Source organism: Berghia stephanieae, chromosome 15, assembly GCF_034508935.2.
Source record: "Berghia stephanieae isolate SIO BIC M18660-M18661 chromosome 15, UCSD_Bste_1.3, whole genome shotgun sequence".
Taxonomy (NCBI): domain Eukaryota; kingdom Metazoa; phylum Mollusca; class Gastropoda; order Nudibranchia; family Aeolidiidae; genus Berghia; species Berghia stephanieae.
This window is the reverse complement of record NC_088374.1, coordinates 15,915,251-15,935,294: the sequence shown is the minus strand read 5'-3', so window position 1 is coordinate 15,935,294 and position 20,044 is coordinate 15,915,251. Positions and strand designations below refer to the sequence as shown.

The following is a 20,044-nucleotide window of genomic DNA, read 5'->3' as shown; positions in this document are numbered from 1 at the left end:
ACTTTTATCTTTCTTTCTTTCTTCTACTTTTATCTTTCTTTCTTTCTTCTCCCTTTGTTTCTTTCATTCTCTTTTTTTCTTTCTTTCATTAATTCGTCTTTTGTTTCTTCCTTTCATACATTCGTTTTTTTTCGTTTTTTCTTTCTTTTTTTCTTCCTTTAATCCCTTCTTCTTTATCTTTCTTCCTCTCTTTCTTTCGATTTTAATTTTTTTTTATCTTTACTCTTTCTTTTCTTCTTTCTTTTGTTTCTTTCTTTTTTTTTTCCTTTCTTCTTTCTTTTTTTTCTTTCTCTTTTCTTTCTTTTCTTCTTTATTCCTTTTTTCTTTCTTTTCTTCTTTATTCCTTTTTTCTTTCTTTCTCTCTTTCTTTCATTCATTCTTTCTGTTTTTTTTTTTCATTTCTTTCATTATTTATTTATTTATATTATTTTTGAATAGCCCCATTACAAGACACAAAGGGTGCCCAAGTTGCTTGTATTGTGTGTGATATGAAAATTGTGTCCCAATTGGCCTGCAAGAGGAATAAAATAAGTATTGTTCAGGCCATTAAGCATGGTAAATCCATGGAAAAGCATTCGATTCGGAACCATTCAGAATTTCACGCCCCGCATTGAGTGTATTTGATTGGTCTTTTGGTATGACACTTGCCTTCGGATCAGAAGGTCCTTGGGTTCGAGTCCCAAGCAGCGCATAGTTGAGTCCTTGGAAAAGGCTCTTTACTCACATTCTATCGTCGTACTCGGGTATAAAATGAGTACCTGGCTGTTAACCGTGTTGTCTCTGTCCGAAAAAATATGTAATATCGCCTATCAGACGTCATGTCTTGTCTTATGTGTTAAGTGTAGCTGTTGGCCAGGTACCCCTTGTAAAGCACCTTGAGCACATTTAGTGGATATTGCGCTATATAAAGCTCAATTTATTTTATTTTATTATTTTTTTTAGTTATAAATAATAATGTGAAATTGAATGTAAGCTTCAATTTAATTACAAAAACAGATCAAATGAATGTTTCGGGGTTTCCCCTTTATCAACAAAACAGGATGAATGAAACACCACAGATGAATGAGATAATGTGGTTTTTAGTGGAAATTGCGCTATATAAATGCTTAAGTTTCTTTTTTTTTTTAATTGATAGAAGGGGGTCAGTTTAGGGATTGGATTGTCATACCCTTGAATCATATACCTATGATGTTTGATGGGTGTACGATCCGATAGTGATGTCGTTTCTTCTTCTCTTTACTAGCCTATCCTGCTTCTTTGGTTTGTGATTGTATTTTTGACAGGGGATATTTTTTTTTCTGTAAATCTTCTGCCTGTTTGTTCTTGGCTATTTATAATTTAGCTTATGATATCTTTAGGTTATGATTTTGATTGACATTTGTACTATTTTTGTTAGATTGCTTGTTTTTTTTTTTTGTTTCAGCGGTCTCTCATATAACCTCAATTGTATTGGAAAAGACCTAAAGCAACAAACAAACAAAAAAAAAAAAAAAAATGTTTGTGTAATAGATTACACAACCTTTCGTTATGCTTTCCTAATCTACTTTATCACTCCCTTGTTCTGGGTGGGGTTCCTACCTTCCCTAGTGGGCAGGGAGGTACTTATTGTGTCTTCTATCACCCTATATCTGTTTTCCAACTTGCATTCCATCTTTGTCTTGGAATGAAATTGCTTGGTTTTGTCCCGGCCCTGGTCGGGAAATCATCTCTCTGTTATGTATTATTATATTTGTTATAATTTATAATGTAAGCATTTGAGTGTATTCCTCTTAGTGGAGGCCGTGCTTGTGTCCGGATGAGACTTATTGGTGATCTCAAACTAAGTACATTGATGGTATGCTCTTGGAATCTACATCTGATCCCTATTTGTTCCCAGTTCCCCTTTGACTTACTTTTTCTTGGATGCTTTAATTGTAATTCTATAACTTTTTACTATCCCATTTTCTTCCTTTTTACTGGCGCTGATATAACCTAAATGTGTTGCAAGCGCCGTAAAACCCTTAAAAACAAACAAACTCCCTTGTTGTTCTTATTTGGCCCTTTGAATTATTAGAGTTATTCCCCTTTGCTTTATTCGTACAACAGGCTTCTTTCCCTTCCATCTATCTGTCCATCCGACTCACTTCATTCACTTGATTTACTTAGCACGTAGTAGCCTACATTTTTTGTCTTTGTTTGAAATAAAGAGAGCCGGGGTTAATGGCTAGTATCTGAAAACAGAACAAGTCTTGGTCAATCTTTTATAGTTTGGTGTCCTGTGTTTGTTGTCCACAGAGATAGAGAGTGATGGAGACAAGAAAGGGAAGACTGCTATTATTAGGCTGGGTGCTATAAGGGAGGCCATCAATAAGGTTTGTTTATCATCATTTTCAATATTGTCATCATCATCGTCATCACCATCATTGTCATCATCATCATCGTCATCATTCTCATCGTCATTGTCATCATCACCACCATCATCATTGTCATCATCATCATTATCATCATCATCACCATCATTATCACCATCATCATCATCATTATCACACCATCATCATCATCATCATCACCGTCATCAGTCATCATCATCATCATCATCATTATCATTATCATCTTTATTCATCATCATCATCACCACATTCACAATATCACCTCCACCACCACTACAACCACCCTCATCATCATCATCATTACCACATTCACATCATCACGTCCACCACCCCGACAACCACCCTCATCATCATCATCATCACCATTTTAAACTTGACCTCCACAGGGCAAACATTGTCTCCTGGACGTGACTCCATCCACGGTTGACCGACTCCAATACGGCCAATACTGCCCACTGGTCATTTTCCTCCAGCCACAGAGTCGCCAGGCAGTCAAGGATGTCAGAACCAGATGGAAGGGGGCAGGCGGCGGCAAGAATGCAAGAAAGTTACAAGAACACAGTGAAAAACTGGAGAGGAACTATACTCATCTATTTACAGGTAAGTTTTACATTAACTCACTCAATCCTAGAGAATTTTGTTTCTTTTCAAAATAGGAAAAAATGTATTAAAAATGAGCATGTACATAGATAGTTTTATTCAACTACCATTAACATGTAAAAACTAAAAACATTAGCTTTGATAGTACGCCTATAATTTGTCTCATAAAAATGTAATAAATAGGCAAGGGATAAAAGTAACCCCGGATATACTACAGATATAGTCGGTGTTTGGGTTGAGTGAGTTAACATTTGTAATATTTTTGTGTTTGTTTGTGTGTGTGAGTGTGTGTTTGTGAGTGTGTATTTTTTTTTTTTTTTTTTGATTATGTGGGGCCTCCTTGGTAAAACACTTTACTCAAACACTAAGAAAGCTGGTTCAAGCCCCAATCGTTCCCTCTAGTGATAGCTGTGTACAGATTTAATTAATTAAATTTTTTTTTCCGTCAAATTTAGCCTAAACCGAATTCACAATTTTCCTTTTGGGTTTGGAATATTAACCAAAATTTTTAGAGGAAATGTGGTTGATATTTCAAGATATCAAAATTTCGATATTCATCGGCCTGTCTAGTTAAGCTGAGATGTAGCAGTCCAACCTTTGATCCATACAATGACCTTTCTACCTATCAAAGAAAGAAAACTACAACACGCAAGAAGCCTGGTGCGAGGAATGGAAAAGGAATAAACCAACAGGAGGGGAACTAATTGAAGATCCCTGTAAAAGTCTCCCAGGTCTACAGGATCAACCAAGAAAATACTGGGTAGCTGCAAATAGACTACGGTCAAAACATACAAGAACAGCTGCCAACATGCACAAATGGGGGCTCCAAGAATCACCAACATGCCCAAAGTGCAACCAAGCACCACAAGATGCAAACCACCTCGTACTAGATTGCCCATAGACAAAACTGGAAGGGAGATTAGAAACCATCAACAAATGTGATGATGACTTCCGAACCTGGATTGATACCTTGAACATAGAAGTGTAATCGAACGATTCTACTACGATGACCTAAATTGGCTCCACTGGTTGGTGTTCCCTGCAACTAGGCAAAATGATACTAGGCTGCCAGAAGCTGTGGACTGTAAAAAGTTAATAAACATAAATGAATAGAACAGCTTGTAAAAAAAAGAACAAAATACAAAAACATGGAACGTTTCGGGCTCAAAACCCTTCTTCAGCCAACAGCAAAATACAATAAAGACATAAATACATTACTACATTCCAGATAGATGACATATGAGATATTTTTTAGGTCCTCTCTGTAGAAAAATCATGGCCAACTTTAAATTTTGTACCTTTGAATCTTTATATATATATATATATATATATATATATTTCTTATCATCCGTTTTCCTGTAGGAGTGATCCAGCACATGGGTACAGACGCCTGGTTTCCCAAACTCTACGACATGATAGACACACAACAGACCCAGCCCTGCTGGATGTCGTACAAATTGGTGAGTATGAAAACCTGTTGGTGCTTGAAGCTCCAAGGAGTTAAATAACAATAAATAATGTGACAAAGAAAGAGAAGAGTAATATTAGTTTTCTGACGTTATCTGATCAGAGAGATGAATGGCGTACCATGATCACCGATGTCTGGCACAGACTTGGTACTTGAAGAAGAAGAATGTAGATTGGGATGTTTTTGGCTGAGGATATCTGATCAGAGAGATGAATGGCGTACCATGATCACCGATGTCTGGCACAGACTTGGTACTTGAAGAAGAAGAATGTAGATTGGGATGTTTTTGGCTGAGGTTATCTGATCAGAGAGATGAATGGCGTACCATGATCACCGATGTCTGGCACAGACTTGGTACTTGAAGAAGAAGAATGTAGATTGGGATGTTTTTGGCTGAGGTTATCTGATCAGAGAGATGAATGGCGTACCATGATCACCGATGTCTGGCACAGACTTGTACTTGAAGAAGAAGAATGTAGATTGGGATGTTTTTGGCTGAGGTTATCTGATCAGAGAGATGAATGGCGTACCATGATCACCGATGTCTGGCACAGACTTGGTACTTGAAGAAGAAGAATGTAGATTGGGATGTTTTTGGCTGAGGATATCTGATCAGAGAGATGAATGGCGTACCATGATCACCGATGTCTGGCACAGACTTGGTACTTGAAGAAGAAGAAGAATGAAATGGAAGCTTCTATCTATTGAACAACCGAAGAACTGATTTCAACAATACAAGGAAACATCCAACTGCCTCAGCACCTTAACACACATGATGACATTCTAAAGCTTAGAACACTTGCACTGGACAGAGATTTATGGAGGCAAATTACTAACTGGATACTAGAAACAGACTGACACACTCGAAGTGACGCCCACATTCACGGCAGGCGTCATGTCTCGTTCTACATGTTACGCGTTGCTGTTGGTCAGGGACCCCTTGTAAAGTGCTTTGAGCACGTTTAGTGGATATTGCGCTATATGAAAAAAAGTTCATTGAAAGAAACACTAAGGACGAATGAGGGACGAGGGAGTTGGCATTGTTAAGGCGAATAAACAAAAAAAAAACGAAAAAACAATGATGGGACAGTATTTAATTTCCTGTTATTATTTATTTATTTAGTTACAAATTGGTGAGGCGTCTCATGGTATGGATAGGGGGTGGGGGGGAGTCCTCTGTTGTCCATTCAGGGGGGAAAACATTTGCTGAACTTTTACAAGTCAAAGTGATACAAGGCTGTAAAAAGTGATAAACAAAAATGAGTATAATGACTGCTTCAAAATAGAACAAAGCACCAAACACGGAAGGCTTGGGCTCAACCAACGTTTCTAAAAAAAAATCAATGAAAACATAAATACATTACTATAAATAATCCATCCATCCATCCATTCATCCGCCTATTCAACCATCTATTCACCCATCCTTCCATTTACCCATCTATTCATCCATCCATCTACACATCCATCCATTTATCCATCCACCCATTCATCCACCCATCCATCCACCCATTCATCCACCCATCCATCCATCCACCTATTCATCCACTCATCCATCTATCCACCTATTCATCCACTCATCCATCTATCCACCTATTCATCCATCCACCCATTTACCCATCCATCCATCCATCCATCCATCCACCCATTTACCCATCCATCCATCCACCCATCCATCCACCCATATCCATCCATCCATCCATCCACCCATCCACCTATTCATCCATCCAACCACCCATTTAGCCATCCATCTATCCACCTATTCATCCATCCACCCATTTACCCATCCATCCATCCATCCAAACAGCCACAAGAAGACATGAACGAAGAATTCATGTTCCCAATGTCTCCAAGATTCTCCTACGCCGCCGGTGCTGACAGTGATGTTGAGTTGCCAAGACCAAGGGACGATTTTGATATTCAACCCTCGTCATCCGCAACCTTGAAACCCCGGCTAGTGAGGTCATCGTCTGACCCCAGTGTCAACACCATGGAGAACATTCCAGGCATCCCCCCGTACCCGTCACCACCCACTTATAAAAACCAAAGGGTAAGGAAAGTAACGTTGATGAGTATTCACAAGAAAGTATTTACACCGAGACATAAGGCCATTTCAGCTGGTGTCTTTCTCAGTTTCAATTGTGCCCAACAAACAACAGCATTTGATTGTTCCCTTAGTATGTGACACAAGTTTTTCCACAAAGTACTTTCCATCAGATGTAAGCAATCCGGCATTCTGCGCCATCTTGTTTTGGACCTTCCGACTATTTAAGAGGCTTGAATTACTAAAGTATTCTCACATTTTACTTTGCCTACAATGTTGTTTCCACTACAGGTTTATTCACTGCATCATCAGGGCACAATGAAATAACCAATTTTATTCCTCTGCTCTCTTTTTTCCACCATTCTGCATCATTTTGTTTTGGACCTTCCGACTATTTAAGAGGCTTGAATTACTAAAGTATTCTCACATTTTACTTTGCCTACAATGTTGTTTCCACTACAGGTTTATTCACTGCATCATCAGGGCACAATGAAATAACCAATTTTATTCCTCTCCTTCTCCACCATTCTGCGCCATGTTGTTGTGGACCTTCCGACTATTTAAAAAGCTTTAATTACTACAGTATTCTCATCTTTTACTTTGCCTACGATGTTGTTTCCACTACAGGTTCATTCATTCATTCATTCACTGCATCATCAGGGCACAAGGAAATAACCATAGATGCTTTTTATTTATTTATTTATTTATTTATTATTTTACCACTTTCCCAGATTCCATCTCACGACTCTAGAATGTCCAGTCAGGATGTCAGTCCCAGACCTTACAGAGAGGGTGAGTACGTTTTGTTTGTTTTTTTTGTTTGTTTGTATTGTTTTGTTTTTGGTTTTTCTTTTTACAGTTTTCTACCTGCTCCCATTCCAGAGTCTCTGACATAAAATCTGTGCAGTCGTGACATGCATATTTTTAAGCAATTGTTTTTTCAACTGCCATTATTATTCTGAGGATCAGAGACATTATGCAGTTTCTATTTCTATTTTTTTTTTCCAAAATATAAAAAGAACAAAAATAATAATAAAAATCAAACAGCTTTTTCTAGATAATTAAACGCTTTAGTTTTTTTTTTTTTTTCATAGCCCAGAAGTAAATTAAATATTATTTGGTTGGGCCATGTTAGATTTAGAGGATCGGTATAGCTCACTATTTATCTTGTTGTCACCATCAGCACTGATGGTATCAATTCTGTCCGCTGGGTGGGGTTCCTGACCTCCCATTGTGGGCAGGGAGGTACATACTGCGTCTTCTATCCCCTTATATCTGTTTTCCAACATGCTTTCTGTCTTTGTCTTGGAATGAGTTACTTGGTTTTGTCCTGGCCCTGGCCGGAGTCCTGGCTGGGAGGGAAACAGTCAAATGCATAGTTATTGTTTTGGGAGATGATATTTTTTTCCTTGTAAATCATCTCTCTGTTATGTATTAGTATATTTGTTATTTTTGTATTATGTATAATGTAAACATTTGAGTGTATTCCTCTTTGTTGGATTTTGTGCTTGTGTCCGGATGAGACTTATAGGTGATCTCAAACTAAGTACATTGGTGGTTTGCTCTTGGAATCTACATCTGATCCCTATTTGTTCCCAGTTCCCCTTTGTCTTACTTTCTCTTGGGTGCTTTAATTGTAATTCTATAACTTATTACTATCCCATTTATTTCCTTTTTACTGGCGCTGATATAACCTAAATGTGTTGCAAGCGCTGTAAAACCCTTAAAAACAAAACAACAAAATTCTGTCCGATTTTTAAAGGTAGACATGTTATTCATTTCCTCCAGATGACCTCATGCACCCTGAAGACAGATATTACCCATCCTACTACACCGATCACAACGCTGACCCCAGGAGTTACGCTGCCAGTCGGGCACATATCGACCCTTATGCAACCTTGACCCCGAGTGAAAAGCTACGATCTCGCATTGAACCTGGTAAGGGAATATTTATTTAAAATTTTGTTTTCTTTATTTTTTTTGTTTAAAAAAAAGTTTGTTTTTTTTTTTCCAATAAAAGATAATCATACTTTTTTGGACTAGTAATATCAATACTCTTCAACAGTCGTAACGTCACTTCCTTCCTAATGATGCATGGTAACTTAGTAACACTGGCTCTAAACTATCGGAACAATGGCGGACGCCGTATGAAATATTTCTCTGGCGAGCATAAAAGTGTATCCAAAGGAAAAAAACCCCATAAATTTGATAATGTTTTGACTTTTACACATTCTGATCACAAGGCATATGAAAAGTTCTAGCCAGCATGAAGAATAAAAAGTGATGATTTTCTTTGTTTAGAACCAAGATGGCCACCGCTGCCTGGCGACGTGACATCAGACTACTGAATCCAATTGATGGACTGACTGTCTTGTTGCGGATCTATATCTGTATCTATATCTATGTATCTTTATCTGTATCTGCCAAATAATATCAACTCTTACTATTTTGTGTTTGGTATTTTGTTCTTTTTTGAAGCTTTCATATTAATTATTCCTTTTTGCTTAGTAATTTATCGTAAATTGAAATTGTATGGAGTAACTACCGTGATTGCCAGAACTGGGTATTCTGGCTGTAGGACTCCATGGCTAGGATGGGTCCAGATGGCCGGTGAATCACGGAATTACTGAGTTAAAACTAGATATTAAATAGATAATGTTAAAGTATAAAAATATAGCTTACCCTGAATCAAGGCGGTAGGTAAATAGAAAGAAGTGTAAAATGCGTGTCTGTCAAGTGTTTGTAAGAAGAAGGTTTGATGTCTGTAGGATAAGTGAGAGATTCGAGAGGTCCCCTCGGCTTTTATATGAGCCGGGTCAGCTCGGGATGAGGCAAAGCGGAAGTAGGAATGTCCATTGTCAAGGTCACTAGCCGTACCATTGTTTACGGCTAGAGATCCCTACATGTATAATTGTCGGACAATTTTTATATAATCTATCAATCATCTATTTTATAGACATTGCTTTACAGTCAGTTCAACTGTTTATGTTTATATCTATCTATCTCTCTTCACGTTTTCAATGTTACAGATCGTTTCCATGGCGACTACCAGGATTACTATGGAGACAGGGGAGGGAACTTCCCACCATATCCTCCTGGAGTATCCTCCCCTAACCAGTCCTGGAACAGAGATTATCCTGTACGTATTCTCCCACCAACCCCTCCCTCCCTCTCTCTCTCTCTCTCTCTCTCTCTCTCTCTTTCTCTCTCTCTCTCTCTCTCTCTCTCTCTCTCTCTCTCTCTCTCTCTCTCTCTCTCTCTCTCTCTGAATTTTGTTTTAGCTGTTGAAGAGTTGTTTCAGTTCAACTCATTTTTGTCATGAAAATTTTTTTTTTTTTTTAATTTTAAATTTTAAAACGCTTGAAGTAAGTCAGTCTCTCTCTCTCCCTCTCTCCCTCCCTCCCTCCCCAGGCTGTCCCAGACAATGTGTCCCAGTCCAGTGACTCCTACACCAAGTACGTCAGCAGTCCACAGAACAAACACGACGACACCAAACTCAGAGAGAAATTTGCTCATCTCAACGCGACAGGCTCTGACAGAGGGAAAAGTGAGTGGTGGTGGAATTTGGGGGATTTTTGTAGGCTTTCCATCCCCCCATCCAAAAATGATTTTGATAATGATAATAAAAATAATGATGACAATAATAATAATAATAATAATAATAATAATAATAATAATAATAATAATAATAATAATAATAATAATAATAATAATAATAATAATAATAATAATAATAATAATAATAATAATAATAATAGTAATAATAATAATCATAAAAATAATCATAAAAATTATAATAATAATATATCATGATGATGGTGATGGTGATGATGATAATAATAATAATGATGACGATGATGACGACGAGGATGAGGATGATGATGATGATGATAATAATAGTAATTATAATAATGATAATTATTATTGTAATGGTGTATTATCAATGAGTAACTGCCATCTGTCTGAATTTTTTTTTTTTTTTAATTTGAAAAAATTTAAGTTATTGGCTTAAGAAGGGTTTTGAGCCAGAAACGATCCGGGTTTTGGTATTTTTGTTCCTTTTCAAAGCTGTTTTTATTCATTTTTATTCATTACTCTTTACACTACACTGCTTCTAGCTGCTTGGTATTATTCAGACTTAAAACTAGGGGCAGCGTGACTCAGCGGTGCGGTCTTTGCTTCATACTCGAAAGGTGCCCAGTTCGATTACACGCCTTTGCGTTGTATGGCCTTGAGCAAGTCACCTTGCCCTAGCTCAATTTGCGGCGCTGCACTGGAGCAGAGTAGACCCTAGGGACAAATTTCCCCTATGGGATGAATAAAGGGAATTTTTTTTTTTTTAATTTTTTTTTTTAAACATGCGAAAAACCTTTTTCTTGATGCCTTTAGGTCAAGACACACAACACAACAAAAGTGTGTTGTTATGTTCGTTTTGTTTTTTGTGTTTTTATTTTTATTATTATTATTTTTCCTTATCAACGTTTTTTTTCTCCTTGTCTGTTCCCAGGTCATGACCCCTACAGGTTCACACGCAGCACGGCCCATCCAGTGTCCAGTGCCACAGTGGACAGAGCAAAATTATCCGACTTGACCGCTAAGTACAGGTGAGTCATCATATATGTGGTCTTGTGGTATGACACTCGCTTTCGGGTTGGAAGGTCCTGGGTTTGAGCCTAGCTCGCTCGGGGCATAGTTGAGTCCTTGAAGAATGCTCTTTACTCAAATTCTATCACCGTACTCAGGTGTAAAATGAGTACCTGGCCGTTAACAGCATTGTTTCTGTCCGAAAAAAAATTGTAATATCACCTAACAGGCATCATGTCCCGTCCTAGAAGTTAAATGTTGCTGTTGGTAAGGGACCCCTTGTAAAGCGCTTTGAGCATATTTAGGGGATATTACGCTATATAAAAGCTCAATTAAACATTTTTTTTTAACACTTCCAATGAGAAAAGAACTAGTTTTTTTATATCACACGTTCCTTCTCTATTCCTCTTTTTGATTTCTCTGGGTAGGGGCTGTTGACTTATACTTATTGACCTTATAATTCGTTCATCAAATTAATGAGTTAATTCCCTTATGCTCTGTGAAGTCTCCTCGTTTGTAAGAATAATAAAAGGAGGCTACCAGTGATCACTTTAGTTTGTTGTGTTCCCTCCAAAAGAGAAGCAGTGTTTGTTCAGTCTTTCTACATTTATATGTAAAATAAAATTACCACCATCGAACTTAAACATGGCCTGAACAGGGGCCTCTGAAGGAAGTCGTCAGTTAAACCAATTTGTCAGTATGTTTCAATTTCACACATCCTTCAATTGACAGACGTCAAGACAACCAATCAAAACCAAAGGGACCGCCCCCACCTGTCACAGATCCACCCCCACAGCTGCCAATCAAAAAGAAGGAACCGCCCCCTGTCCCTGTCAAAACGTACAGTCTCAAGCAGAGGGGACCCATGGCTGCTGGGATATTGGACTCGGAGGAACGAAAGATGAGGAATTACGAAAACTCTAACAGGTGAGTTTATTTATTGTCGTGTAAATGTTGCTGCTCGAAGCTCGAAGAAATAAATAATAACGTGAAGTTGAATGTAAGCTTCAATTTAATTACAAAAGCAGATCAAATGAGCATTTCGGGTTTCCCCTTTATCAACAAAACAGGATGAATGAAACACCACAGATGAATGAGATGATGTGGTAGTGATTCATCTTAACTACGCCACTACCACATCATCTCATCCATCTCTGGTATTTCATTCATCCTGTTTTGTTGATAAAGGGGAAACCTGAAACGTTTATTTGATCTGTTTTTGTAATTAAATTGAAGCTTACATTCAACTTCACGTCATTATTTCTTGTCGTGTGCCCTCGATCGAGTCTTTTGTGGTGTGTTGTTTTGGTGGTAACAACAACAATGTCAAGCATATTTGAGCCGAGTCATTGAGTCATCGACTGACTGGCTGTGTCCACAAATATGCATGAACCTGATTAGATGCTATGCATTTAAGTAAAATGCAGCATCCATCCACCAGTGGGATATAATAACGTACCAACATTCAACATGTAAAACTGTGTATAAGCTTAAAAAGTTTATATAATAGCCTGATTGACAGAGTGAATTTAATCATGAAAAACAATAACAATGAGCTGAACGACATTAATTTCGTTCCTCCTATAGATAGATGCACTTACACGCACACATTCACAAAGGCACATACACTCTCTCTCACACACAGACACTACAAACACACACACACTCAGATGGACAGACACATAGTGGCTTGGTTATATTATAAATACAAACATTATAAAACCTCTTTAACTCTCTCGAGTTCATGTGCATGGAAAGTCGAACAAAAAATTTGTTTGATTTTCAATGAGGGTGAACTTGAGAGAGTTAAGACGAGTAAACCTGGTCTCGAGGGCAATATCCAAGGGTTTCAGTTTTCACCATTGTTTGGAATAACAACATTACCAGACCTGCCAACCGGTACAATTAATCGTATTTTAGTATGATTAATCGTATTTTAGTATGATTAATCGTATTTTAGTACGATTAATCGTATTTTAGTACGATTTTTGGACTCAAATACGTGGATACGATTCCTTTAGAAATTGCAATTTCTGAGCCTTATACTGATTTAAATGGTCATTAAGTTTTAGTTTCTGGATCAACCGATAATGTTGTAATTACTAGTGATTGCTGCAAACGAATGTTTGAATGATGAAGATCGAACTTTATTTTTGATTTGAGTTTGATGTTAGCTTTTATAGAAATGTTTGTATTTTGCGCACTTTTATTTTCCACACATGTGGACAAAATACACTTTTTTTTTGCTAAACAATACACTTCGGGCGCTTAAATGACCTAAATAGTGTCGAAAGCGCCGTTAAACACCTAAAAACAAACAAACAAACAATACACTTTTTTAGGATCATAGAATACATTTTTCATTCTGGGAAGGTTGGCAGGTCTGCATTACTACAGACATCAGTGTTAATCTAGATAGACAGACACACTGACAACTCGAGTCTGATATTTCTGGTTATAAATTAAATTTTCAGTATCTTAATCATCCCGACATAATAATACCGTTATGAGGCGAGGGGTTACAAATATAAAAATTTGAAGACGGTATTCAGTCAGGATGAATAATGAGAACCAAACAAGTGGATCTAGGATGAAAATGATATGACATGTCTTGTCAGCTAGGAATACCATCGTGAAATGGGACTGGAGTTTTTAACCCTTTCCTCACCACCTGCAGCAAAATCGTCACACAGTTGTTATGACACGATATACATTTTTCCTTATTCAGATTTATTTTGTACATCACAAACTTTGAAGAATGATCTTTGTTAAATCAATAAGGACATAAAGTTGTTTTGTAGAGAGATTGTTTGAGTTTAAAAAAAAACAATTTTTCTGCTGGGTAAGCCAGCCTGGCATTTTGGGAGAATACTGAAAATGATCGGTACGGAAAGAGTTAAAAAGTAATAAACCAAATTGAATGTAACAGCTTCAAATAAAGAACAAAGTACCAAACACAGGAACGTTTTGGGCTCAAAACCCTTGAGAGAGAGAGAGAGAGGGGGACGTACGAAATACTTAGTCGTCGATTTTATTTTTTAAAAGTAATGTATTTATATGTTTTTATTGGGTTTTTTTTTTTGTTTGTTGTAGGCTGAAGAAGGGTTTTGAGCCCAAAACATTCCGTGTTTGGTATTTTGTTCTTTTTATTTCAAGCTGTTATATTCAATTTTATTTTTTGTTACTTTTTTGCAGTCCACAGCTTCTAGCACTTTGACTGAATTTTAAATGATGTATTTCGGTTTTTACATATTTTTTTTTGTATTTGGCTGAAGAAGGGTTTTGAGTCTGCAACACTCCGCGTTTGGTATTTTATTCTTTTTCAAAGCTGTTTTATTTTATTTTTGTTCATTTCTTTCTGTCTCACTCAATTGTTGATGTACTAGAGAGAGAGAGTAGGTGACATTTTTGGCTGTTATACTCAATTTTCATCACCTAGTCCATCCATCCAGATGATGGGTCACAAATGTATCGTCCCATTTTGCATGTTTCTATTCGAAGTAGACCCTATGCACACAACGTAACTAGTTACCACCACCCCTCATCACCAAATGTTTGTGTTATGCTACCCATTTTTGCTTTACACGAAGAATCATTTCTGCTTTAATTGGGGGGAAAATAGCAACATTAGATAGAAATAGACTAAGATTGCAGCCATTGTTGTTTTCTGTCGTCCGTTACTCGGAAGTCATTTCTGCTTTAATGTGGAAAAAATAGCAACATTAGATAGAAATAGACTAAGATTGCAGCCATTGTTGTTTTCTGTCGTCCGTTACTTGGAAGAAGAAGAAGAAAAAACATGTATTCAAAATTTTGGCCATAAAACTCGTCCCCTTCAAGTCTGGATTGGACACTCATCTTGGCAAATATTCTCAAACCTGGGACTATTTGAGATTTCTTTACCAAGATCAGAGTAATTTTATTTTGGAGATCGATATGAAATCAAAACAACTCTTTGATTCAGCTGTAGCGCTGAATTTATCTCACTGCTCACTATATTTTGGTGATCGTCACCTCATTCTCTTTGAGGCAAGCAGGCTATATCACATTACAATGGCTACACTCGGATTCACTAGCAGTTTAAGAAGAGATTAGAATACTAGAAAATAATAATAATCAATGTAGACTTGTATTTTATTTATTCTTTCAGCTTTATATTTGATTTATCACTTGCCCTAGTGCCTGCTGCCAATTTTTTTTTTTTTTTAAATTCCCTTTTGAAGACTATTGCAAATTTCTTATTTATTTTTATTTGTTTATTTATTACTGATATATTTATGTATTTGTATTTTTATTTATTTATTTATTAAAACACGTACTTGTTTGTTAATTTATTTATTTAATTTCATACGTATTTTTTCCCCATTCTTTTATCTATTTATTTATATTTATTGATTTATATTATTTATAAATTTATTCAATTACGTGTTTATTTATTTATTTATTTATTTATTTATTTATTTATTTATTTATTTATTTATTTATTTATTTATTTATTTATTTATTTATTTATTTATTTTTATTTATTTATAAAGTTATTTGATTACTTGTTTATTTATTTATTTGTTTACATTGGTTTGGGTTTTTTTATTTGTTTATTTTTTTTGAAAGTATGTGTATTTGTATTTATTTATTTATCCATTTGTATTTTTTCTAGGCCAGTGCTTTTTAAAAATTTATTCTATATATATATATATATATATATATATATATATATATATATAATATATATATATATATATATTTGTTTTTTTTTTGTTTTTTTTTGTTTTTTTGCATCACTTCTGCTCTATGACATGCTATCCCATGTAACAAACTCTCTTCCTTGTCCCCCGACCTCCAACCCATTGCCTACCAACCAACCTACCAACCCATCCACCCAAATCATCCAACCACTTCTAGGGCATACAACTACACGGACGTCAACACAGCATCTACCTCAGCAGCGGCAGCAAGAACAGGAACAGGAACGCCACCATTACCACCACCACCATCGGCGGCGTCTTTACTGGGCCAGCACCAGCACCAGCACCACCACCACCATCCTCACCATCACCAACAACAACCACAGCAACAGTCTCCTCATTTTGATCATCTCTCACCGTCCGCCCCAGAACAAGACCAGACATACGAGTATATGTCGCTACGAAATGCCCAGCAGAATTTTAACAACAACCTCAATAAATCTAGCTTACCACCACCAACAGCAACAGCAGCAGCATCATCATCATCATCTTTACTTCATCAGCGAGGTGTATTCGACATCAGTAACATTCCAACCAATGGAGATAGCAGTACGAATAACTTAAATACACCACCTTCTGCTTATCATCATCTTCAGTTTCATCCTCATCACCGCCACAACATCATCATCCCCTCATCCAACACAGCCACATTATCATCTCCATCCGCCACCGTGACCAACAACAACAACAACAACAACATTCCTGTGGACACGGGCAGCTACTTCGACAGCAGCAAGGCTTTTGCCAACGAGGTTTACATGGACACTTATGATCTGGGACGGGCTAGATCCTCAGTGGATGTCAGAGGAGGTGTGAGTGGAGGGAGAGGAGGAGGAGTGGGAGGAGGAGGATTAGCAGAGGCAGGGAGGAGTGAAGAGTATCTGGCAGGGATGGGATACAGACGACCAAGGTGAGAAATGTTTGATGGATAGATGGATGCTCCGAGTGGATAGATGGATGGATGGGTTCATGGATAGATGAATGGATAAATGGATTGATGAATGGGTTATTGATAAATGGATGGATGTGTTTATGGATGAATTGACGGATCGATGAATGAATTGGTTTATGGATAAATGGATGGATGAATGAGCTTACGAATTAATGGATGAATGAGTTAATGGATAAATGAATGGATGAATATGTTTGGTACCGAGCGTCCCTTGCAAAAACGTACAAGAGGAGGGAAGAGGCACTTTGAGAGAGAGAGAGAGAGAGAGAGAGAGAGATTGTGTGTGTGTGTGTGTGTGTGTGTTGGGGGGGGGGGGGGGAGGAATGGAGATATGCAAACAGTAATTTATTTTATGTTTACTTGTGAACCAACACCCCTACCCCCATCTCCTACCTGCTTTGCTTACTCTTGCATGTAATTGATAGATAGATGGATAGAACAGTAATTGACTATAATATGCCGAGATTACGTGGTGAATTGATAAATGATTGAAATCTGTATCTTATTTATTGGTAATGATGATAAATGAATGACAAATATTATTTTAAAATCAAACGTTGAATTGATAGCTTTATAATAATTTATTTATCATGGATGATTATGGATGGAAGGATGTTTGGATTGATGGAATGATGAATTGATTTATTGGTAGATGGATGGATTGGTATAGGGATGGGTTGATGGATGAATGGATGGGTTGATGGATGAATGGATGGGTTGATGGATGGATGGGTGGGTTGATGGATGGATGGGTGGGTTGATGGATGAATGGATGGGTTGATGGATGAATGGATGGGTTGATGGATGAATGGGTGGGTTGATGGATGAATGGATGAGATGATGGATGAATGGATGGGTTGATGGATGAATGGGTGGGTTGATGGATGAATGGATAGGTTGGTGGATGAATGGATGGGATGATGGAGGAATGGGTGGGTTGGTGGATGAATGGATGGGTTGGTGGATGAATGGATGGGATGACGGATGAATAGGATGGGTTGATGGATGAATGGATGGGTTGATGGATGAATTGATGGGTTGATGGATCTATTGATAAGACAGGCAGACAAAAATGAAGAGATGCTTTTCACAACTTGAGAACTTTCTTGTCTTCTCTCCCCTTATTTCCCCCTGAATTGAAACAATTTATAAAACGAAATAGACAATTTCAGCACTCTCTGTAAGACAATGGTGTGATCCTCTACTTAAGAGTTCTTTTAGTTGATCACTTTTTTTTTGGGTATGTTTTGTTTTGTTTTTCCCCTCCATGAACGAAAAGTGAGGAAAAGATTTTCTTTGTTTGATTAAAAACATGCAGACTCGGGGATGATATTATTATTATTATTATTATTATTATTATTATTATTATTATTATTATTATTATTATTATTATTATTATTATTATTATTATTATTATTATTATTATTATTATTATTATTATTTTTATGTATGTTTAAATGTAATATTATGAGATTTGAATGTGTATATCATCATTATCCATTGTAAACCTCTTTAAATTGTTAACACATGAAACTATTCCACATACAAAGGTATTGTTTCCATCTTAATCTTATATTTTATTATTATTATTCTCTCTTGTTCATACTTAGTGCCAGGCAAAGAGAGAGAGAGGCCGGAGGTCAAACACCCTAACTAGGTTACTGGACACTAGTGTGTTCACTTAACCCTTTCTCCTTTCGCTAGGCAGTGGTTTTTGTATGGTGTGTCATACCTCCGTGTTTAATGGAATCAGATGTGAGCTCCATTTTACCATGGACACCGTACAAGTCTGTGTTTAATGGAATCAGATGTAAGCTCCATTTTACAATGGACACCGTACAAGTCTGTGTTTAATGGAATCAGATGTGAGCTCCATTTTACAATGGACACCATACAAGTCTGTGTTTAATGGAATCAGATGTGAGCTCCATTTTACAATGGACACCGTACAAGTCTGTGTTTAATGGAATCAGATGTGAGCTCCATTTTACAATGGACTTAAGGAAGGAAGACTTCATGATGTCCCAGGTTTAAGAGTTTTTGTAAGATGAGGGTCATTTTAATCGACCGATATTTGAAGAACGAGTTTTCTGGCCAAAATTTTAAGTACATGTTTTGTTTTTTTCTCCAGATTATAGCAGCACCGTTTGTGTACTCTTTGTTCTTGGGTTTTCAGTTCTTTCATTTCCATAGACTACGCAAATTCACTGACTTTAATGATGGTCCCTTGTTTTTATCTTGTATCCCTTTCGTGTAAGTCGTTGTGTGGAAAATTACATTGAGATTGAAATTATGTCACCCTATTTATTGTATTTAAAGTCTACTTAAAGTCAAAAGCTATATTTATTAAACTTAACAAATTTTAGGTTTTTCATTACAGTGGATTCCTCATTAAATCAACACTTTTAAAGTTAACACCTCTTGTTGGGGGTCTCAAATGTTCTGTTCATTATCTAAGTGAGTTCCATTGATAATGGATAAAGTCAACCTTGTTTAAAATCAACCAATCTTACTGGTCTGGCAGCGTTGGCTTTAACAGGATTCCACTGCAATACCAAATATGAATGCTGTCGGCCACATTTTGTACTTATTCTTTGTATGGGTCAAAAAGATGGCAGTGTTGGCTTTAACAGGATTCCAATGTAATGCCAAATACGAATGCTGTCGGCCACATTTTTTTTCTCATTCTTTGAGTGGGTCAAAAAGATGGCAGTGTTGGCTTTAACAGGATTCCACTGTAATGCCAAATACGAATGCTGTCGGCCACATTTATGCAGTGTTGGCTTTAACAGGATTCCACTGCAATACCTGATGTGTGTGGACGGCCACATTTTGTACTTATCATTTTTTCATTTAATCCTCTTAAGGCCTTGAGGCACATAGGGCATCCACCAGACATCTCCATTTTTTGCGATCGGCTGCTTTTGCGGTGGCTGTATTCCAGGACAGGCCTGCTTCCTTTAATTCTTTCTCCATGGTCCTTCGCCAGGTTTCTTTGGGTCTTCCCCGCTTTCTCTTCTCATCTGCTGTCCAGTACAAGGCTGTCTTGGGAAGTGACCCTTTTTCCATTCTGGCCACATGACCCAGCCAACGCCATCTTCTTCTTTTTATTTGTACTTATACTTTGGGTCAAAAAGAAGTCACATTTTCATTCCAAGGGTCAAAAAGAGGTCATATTTTCATTCCAAGGGTCAAAAAGAGGTCACACTTTCATTCCAAGGGTCAAAAAGAGGTCACATTTTCATTCCAATATAAACTTTGTCATAGGTTTTTCCATCCAAGTCT

At 37.0% G+C, this 20,044-nt stretch overlaps 1 protein-coding gene across 10 annotated transcripts in view; it reads left to right on the top strand.

Annotated features, from left to right (window-relative positions):
- Window positions 1–20,044, top strand: part of LOC144960864 (tight junction protein 1-like) — a 192,822-nt gene that overhangs the window by 128,653 nt on the left and 44,125 nt on the right. For 8 of the 10 annotated variants that reach the window (XM_078894257.1, XM_078894255.1, XM_078894253.1 and 5 more), the window contains 11 exons: window positions 2,275–2,351; window positions 2,756–2,969; window positions 4,332–4,429; window positions 6,242–6,484; window positions 7,210–7,270; window positions 8,267–8,416; window positions 9,508–9,617; window positions 9,890–10,025; window positions 10,986–11,082; window positions 11,795–11,989; window positions 15,965–16,717. In XM_078894257.1, coding sequence (XP_078750383.1) covers window positions 2,275–2,351; window positions 2,756–2,969; window positions 4,332–4,429; window positions 6,242–6,484; window positions 7,210–7,270; window positions 8,267–8,416; window positions 9,508–9,617; window positions 9,890–10,025; window positions 10,986–11,082; window positions 11,795–11,989; window positions 15,965–16,717 — 2,134 coding nt within the window. The remainder of the gene's footprint in view (window positions 1–2,274; window positions 2,352–2,755; window positions 2,970–4,331; window positions 4,430–6,241; window positions 6,485–7,209; window positions 7,271–8,266; window positions 8,417–9,507; window positions 9,618–9,889; window positions 10,026–10,985; window positions 11,083–11,794; window positions 11,990–15,964; window positions 16,718–20,044) is intronic. The other 2 variants (XM_078894259.1, XM_078894260.1) reach the window with 1 other exon arrangement.